This window comes from Priapulus caudatus, unplaced genomic scaffold (genome assembly GCF_000485595.1).
Source record: "Priapulus caudatus unplaced genomic scaffold, Priapulus_caudatus-5.0.1 Scaffold770, whole genome shotgun sequence".
NCBI classification, from domain to species: Eukaryota; Metazoa; Priapulida; class Priapulimorpha; order Priapulimorphida; family Priapulidae; genus Priapulus; species Priapulus caudatus.
Genome location: NW_014577831.1, coordinates 140,243 through 146,564, shown reverse-complemented (window position 1 = coordinate 146,564; position 6,322 = coordinate 140,243). Strand labels below are relative to the sequence as shown.

Sequence of the window (6,322 nt, the reverse complement as noted above, 5' to 3'; positions counted from 1 at the left end):
ACCCAAAAGCAATGAGAAATCGGATTGTGTATAACCCAGAAGGATGAGGTTGTTCCTGAAGTGTTACCAGGAAGGCAATAAGTTGCCATGTTCGAAGATCTCATACGTTGACGAACGTCCGCGCATGACTTAAAATAATTGAAGACAAAACTAAAATAACGAAAATCATAACGAGTCATGATAGCATATACGAATTATAATAAATGCACGAATTATAACGTTATATGCTACTGCAAATGCCACGTCCACGATAATGAATGCCAGAATGCTAAAAATAAATCCGCACACACGAACTCGTACATGTTCTTAAATACTGTGAGGCTAAGCGGGTCTATGGATATGCAACACTAACATAAGCTTCACTATACACAGCTCAATAAAACGTAGCATGTCAATTAGATTCGAAACCGAGACGAGCAAAAGCGATTTTCATATAATTGCCACATGTTCACGAAATTCACGAAATTTGTTCGTAATTTACGTCGTAATTATTCTATCATCCTACAACTAGAATTATGCTTAGAAAAGGGCAATGCCGCTACCTATGCAGTTCCAGCTCGTTTTTAATTTGACGAAGAGTAAAAAACTGTACAATAGATCCACGCGTTTTTTTCTCTCTCCGAATGCGTTCGATTGCACGGCACGCACGAGATTCGCTTAGCTCTAGCATTCCATAAGGAACCGTACATTTCTAGAGATAAGAGAGAGAGAGGGGGAGAGAAAGAGCGAAAGAGAGGGAGAGAGAGAGAGAGATAGCGAGAGATAGCGTGAGAGAGCGAGGGAGAGTGAGCTAGAGAGAGAGAGAAAGAGCGCGCGCGTGAGAGTGGAGAGAGCAAAATAATTTGACATTTACCAACAGAGACAGCTGACGTAAGTCGCACAACCCGTGCAGGCAGAAACACGCGAGACTGCACGCGCCTGCAAATGTTTCTGCTCCACAAACTCGTTATAAAATGTACGTTACGTACGTACGTGAAACCGCCTACCGCACCGAGCTGCGTCGATGCGTCTATGAATAGCACACGGCAACGTCTCTGAAGTTCTGAGGTCAAGCCTGGATCGTTGATAACAGCGTCGTGGGCACCGTGTTCCCGTGCCACGGCGTCGTGGGCACTGTGTCCCCGTGTCACGGCGTCGTGGACACTGTGTCCCCGTGTCACGGCGTCGTGGTCACTGTGTCCTGCAGGTGTCAGCGGCGTCGTGAGCAATGTGTTTCAACCGTGCCACGCGCGTCGTGTCACCGTTTCTTCCGTGCAACGGCGTCGTGGACCACTGTGTCCACGTGTCCGCAGCGCCGTGGAACACTGTCACCGTGTCAACGGCGCTCCTGTCCACTGTGGTCGCCGCAATGTCCCGTGCGTCGCTGGACGACTAGGTGTCCCGCGTGTCCACGCGTGCTGGACACTCTGTCCCCCTGTGCTTACGGCACCGTGGCACTGGTTCAGCCAGTGTCATCCTGCGTCGTGGGCACTGTGTCCCCGTGTCACGACGTCGTGGGCACTGTGTCACCGTGTCACAGCGTCGTGGGCACCGTGTCACCGTGTCCCGTAGGCGTCGTGGGCACTGTTGTCACCGTGTCACAGCGTCGTTGAGGCACTGTGTCACGTGTCACAGCGTCGTTGGTCACTTGTGTCGCTGTGTGCACGTTTGCGTCGAGGGCATTGTGTCCCCGTGTTAGGCGTCGTGCGCACTGTGTCCACCGTGTCACACGTGTCGTGGACACTGTGCTCCCTGGTCACGCGCGTCGAGGGCACGTGTCCCCAGTGTTACGTACGGCGTCGAGTGGGCACCGTGTCCCGTGTTACGGCCGTCGTGGGACCGTGTCCCCGTGTCACGTGCGTCGAGGGCACCGTGTCCCCGTGTTACGGCGTCGTGGGCACCGTGTCCCCGTGTTACGGCGTCGTGGGCACTGTGTCACCGTGTCACAGCGTCGTGGGCACTGTGTCCCCGTGTTCACGCGTCCGTGGGGCCACTGTGTCCCGTGTTACGGCGTCCGTGGGCACTGTGTCACGTGTCACAGCGGTCGTGGCCAGCTGTGTCACGGTCACGCTTTGCGTCTGGCGTCGTGGGGCACCCGTGTCCCCGTGTTACGATTGCGTCGTGGGCCGGTGTCCCCGTGTTCGGCCGTCGTGGCACTGTGTCCCCGTGTCACAACGCGGCGTCGTGGGCACTGTGTCCCCGTGTCAGGCGTCGTAGCACGGCGTGTCGCTAGTGTACGGCTTCGTCGGGCACCAGTGTCCCGTGTCAGGCGTCGTGGGCACTGGCTGTCCCCGCTTGGTCACGGCGTCGTGTCACGCGTGTCACGGGCGTCGTGGGCACCGTGTCCGCCGTGGTCAAGGCCGCGTAGGCCCCGTGTCCCGTGTCACGAGTGCAAGACGTGCAGTGTTTCCTGTCAACTCTCGGCAGTGTCCAGACGGCGTGCAGGTATCACACGTTGTGACCGATGGCCTTGGCGCACATACGTACACCTAATATACACTCACTGCGAACATGAGCACTTAGTGTCCATCTTACTTAAGTGTACACTCACTTGGGGTAAAAAATATCTGTGTAGGCCCTACATCAACACTTGACGTGCATTCACTTATTTTCACATACACATAGTGTACATTCAGCTTGGGGTATATATTATTTACCATACACTTACCGCATTACCCATTTTTCGCCTACGACTTGCGTTCCATCACTTATGTACATACATTTGGTGTGCATTTTACTTTGTATACATAAGCTTAGTGTAGCATTCACTTCGGTACATACCACATAGTGTAGCATTCATTCAGGTCGACAGTACACTTGACGCGCATTACGATTAGTGTACATACACTGAGTGTACCAATGGTCGAACGAGTAAAAACATACACTTGCTGCCCATGTATTTGGTGGCGAATTCCACTCAAACCCGCAATGCTAGAACCCCCCGCTCCCCCGCCGACGGGACAACAGGCCATCATGACCATACCATCGGCCATCTCCTCGCGCTATCGCCGCCTGTGGCCCTGTTGTCGGCGCAACCCTGTTGTCGCGCACCCTGTTGTGCCGTCAACACCGCTGTTGTCGCCGCCCAACCTGTTGTCGCCCAAGCCTGTTGTCCCGGAACCGCCCCTGTGCTTTCCGCGTTTTCCCGGCGCTGTCTCTGCCTCTCTTCCGCTCCCAATCGGCCTATGTGCTGCCGAGGTTGGCGTAGTGCGGCGGCATGCCGCGCCCGATGCTTCTCCGGCACCGCTTACTCGCAGCAGTTCTCATTCATGTAGGCCGCTTCAGCGCATGCCACAGCGCGGTGCGGTCCGAACGTGTAGTGAGTGCCGCTATGTGGTAGACCAGGAATCCGTCACGCCGCTAGGCTTGAGTAAGCAGACTGTCGTTATATATTGTTATGTGTTCGTTGTTGGTGGTTGTGGTGTTGTTGTTTATTGTCTTTTTTTCTTTTTTTATGTTTTGTTGTTGTTGTTGTTGTTGTTGTTTGTCGGTTGTTGTTGGTATGTATTAAATTATTATTATTATTATTATTCTGGATGCAATTATTGATGTAATGTGTTATTATTCAATTAAATACACCATTATTATGTATTATTGATCGTTGCTGTTGTTATTATTTTAATTATTATTATTATTATTATTATTATTTATTTGGTGATCTATGGTGATTGCAGCCCGACGACCGCGCCCTCGCTTCATTCCACCCCACTAAGACCAATACGTAGGGTCAGTGAGCGGTCTCATCGCGCCGTCACCGAAAATGTTGTGTTGCACTGACAGGGCTCGAGCTTGTCAATGTTTATAACGCACGCGAGAGAGAAAGAGAAAAGAGCGAAAGAGAGAAAGAGAGCGGCGAGAGAAAGAGAAAGAGGCGAAAGAGAAAGAGAGAGCGAAAGCAGAAAACCAGAGAGCGCAAGAGAAAGAGAGAGCCGAAAGAGAGAGAGAGAGAGATGAGAGAGAGAGAGAAGAAAGCGCGGCGCGCCGAAGGAGAGAGAGAGAAGAGAGAGAGCGCGCGAGAGAAAGAAAGGAGGGAGAGAGAGGGGCGGAAGAGAAGGCAAGAGAGTGTGAGAGAGCAGCAGAGGGGCGGAAGGAGAGCAAGAGAGTGAGAGAGAGAGCTGCATTCAAAGTGCCAACTCAGAATTTTCCGCCACAGCTACTACCGGTCTATAGCTTCTTTCAAGCCTTTTCATCCGCGCTGCCTGCCCACCCCGGTGCCGCTCACGGCGACTGTTGGCATGTTTAGCACCTCTCGCTTTCTGCATCTTGCGATTTGGTTTTACTTTCAACCGCACTGTTGATTCGGCGAAATATAAACAATTCATCCATCAGACAATGCGTTTCAGACAGAAAAACACGCAACGTTCCATACCGTTTTATACGCCTTTATTAAACCAATTCTCAGTTATATATAATGAATATGTAATATATATATATATATATATTATATATATATATATATATATATATATATATATATATATGTCAAGTGTTAGACGGCATCCTATCAAAACCCCGAACAAGCCAACCATATCCTCTCCCTCAACCCCTGGGGGTGCGAGACTAGACCTTCAATTAGTGCCTTGCAGTTTGCTCGCGCTCGTTTGTGTACTACGAAGGCGCCCACGACTGACGACTCTTTAAACGCGAACCGTTTCTCCTTCAGCTACCTTAGATCTCTTCTCTCTCTCTCTCTCCTCTCTTTCTCAGACCACATCAATCGTGAAGCAAAAAAAAATTAAGGTGCACCACCTCCGTGTGCCCCCTCAGCTGCAAAATGCCGCTTTTAATGGACCTCATCCCGCTAATGCAAACGCCGTGCCAGCGGTTATTCTCGTGCCCAACATTTGCTGCACACGCGCGACAGCCAGCACCGGTGATTAGGACTGATTGGAAAATACAGATATTGCTAACAGAAATCACGCGCGCAACTGCCGATTGGACTGATTGCCAACGGTGTTTGACCTGGTCGCGCAGTCGCGATGCTTGAGTGGCAGAGGCGTAGCAAACACACGTTGCCTGGGGGGAAGATGGCTGAAGTTGTGTGAGTGTGAAGTGGTGTGTGTGTGTGTGTGTGTGTGTGTCGTGTGTGTGGTGTGTGTGTGCTGCTGTGTGTGCGTTTGGTGTGTGTGTGTGTGTGTGTGTGTGATCGAGAGTGGCGCCAGCACGTGTTGTGTGTGTGTGTGTTCGTGTGTGTTGTGTGTGTTGTGTGTGTGTGTTTGTGCGTATTGTCAGATGTGTGTGGATGTGTGTGTGTGTGTGTGTGTGTGTGTGGTGTGTGTGCGTGTGGCGTATGTGTCAGTGTGTGTGTGTGTGTGTGTGTGGTGTGTGTGGTGTATGGTGTGTGTGCGTGGTGCGTGCGTGCGTGCGTGCGTGACGTCGCGCGGTGTGTGTGTGTGTGCGGCGCCTGCGTGTTGTGTGTGTGTGTGTTTGTGTGTGTGGTGTGTGCGCGCGCGCGTCGTGTGTGTGTGTGCGTGTGCGTGGTGTCTGTGTTGCAGTGTGGTGTGTGGGTGTGTGTGTGGTGTGTGTGTGTGTGTGTGCTGCGTGCGTGGGTGGCGCGTGCGCGTATTTTGTTGTGTGTGTGTGTAGTGGTGTGCGGCGTGCGTGCGTGCGTGTGTGTGTTGTTTGTGTGTGTGTGTGTGTGTGCGTGTGTGGGGGGGGGTAGTAAAGCACGTGGCGCCATGTTATTGACAGTTGACCGTGGGCCAGTATCGCCCAGTTAACCGTTTAATATTAGACAGATACGAGATTGGTGTGGGTGAAACAGTCACCTCCCACCCCCTCGACTTTTCGCCACTACTACGTTTCGCGTCCGCGTAACAATCTGATGGCTGCTGGTATAGCGATGATGCTAGACACCTGCAAAACAGCTGAGGTGTCTTTTTGAATCCCGGGTACCAGGCCACTGATATATATTATATATATCTATATATATATATATATATATAACTAGTACATATACTACATATTATATAATCTATAAATATATTCGGTGATATAGATCTATATAATGTACACGGGACCAACGCAGCCACCATGAGTGTTTCACCTGTGGCGTCATGATCATGACGCGTCTACGTGCTCCTCCCCATCGTTCACCAGGGAGACCCGGAGGACGTGGGCGGCCAGACCAGCGGGTGAGACAGCGTAGCAGCACATCACCCTCTAACTCTCGCTCTGCATCTCGCCTCCCTCCTCATCGCATCTCTTAATTACTTCGCTCGCTGGAGCGTTAAAGACACTCTAATTAACAGAGGCGCGCGGAAGTTTTGCACGCTGCAGCTGCATGCCCCGTGTATGTGCGGAATCCTGAGTCCTGCAATCGGATCGAGAATCCAGGAAGATT

At 51.6% G+C, this 6,322-nt stretch overlaps 1 protein-coding gene across 1 annotated transcript in view; it reads right to left on the bottom strand.

Moving 5' to 3' along the window:
• Window positions 1-986: 986 nt before the first annotated feature.
• Window positions 987-6,322, bottom strand: part of LOC106813425 (snurportin-1-like) — a gene marked incomplete at its 3' end in the record, with an annotated part of 38,046 nt that continues 32,710 nt past the window's right edge. Inside the window, exons 9-12 of the mRNA XM_014817558.1 lie at window positions 2,963-2,999; window positions 1,711-1,909; window positions 1,425-1,500; window positions 987-1,180 (exon numbers count right to left, since the gene is read on the bottom strand). Coding sequence (XP_014673044.1) covers window positions 987-1,180; window positions 1,425-1,500; window positions 1,711-1,909; window positions 2,963-2,999 — 506 coding nt within the window. The remainder of the gene's footprint in view (window positions 1,181-1,424; window positions 1,501-1,710; window positions 1,910-2,962; window positions 3,000-6,322) is intronic.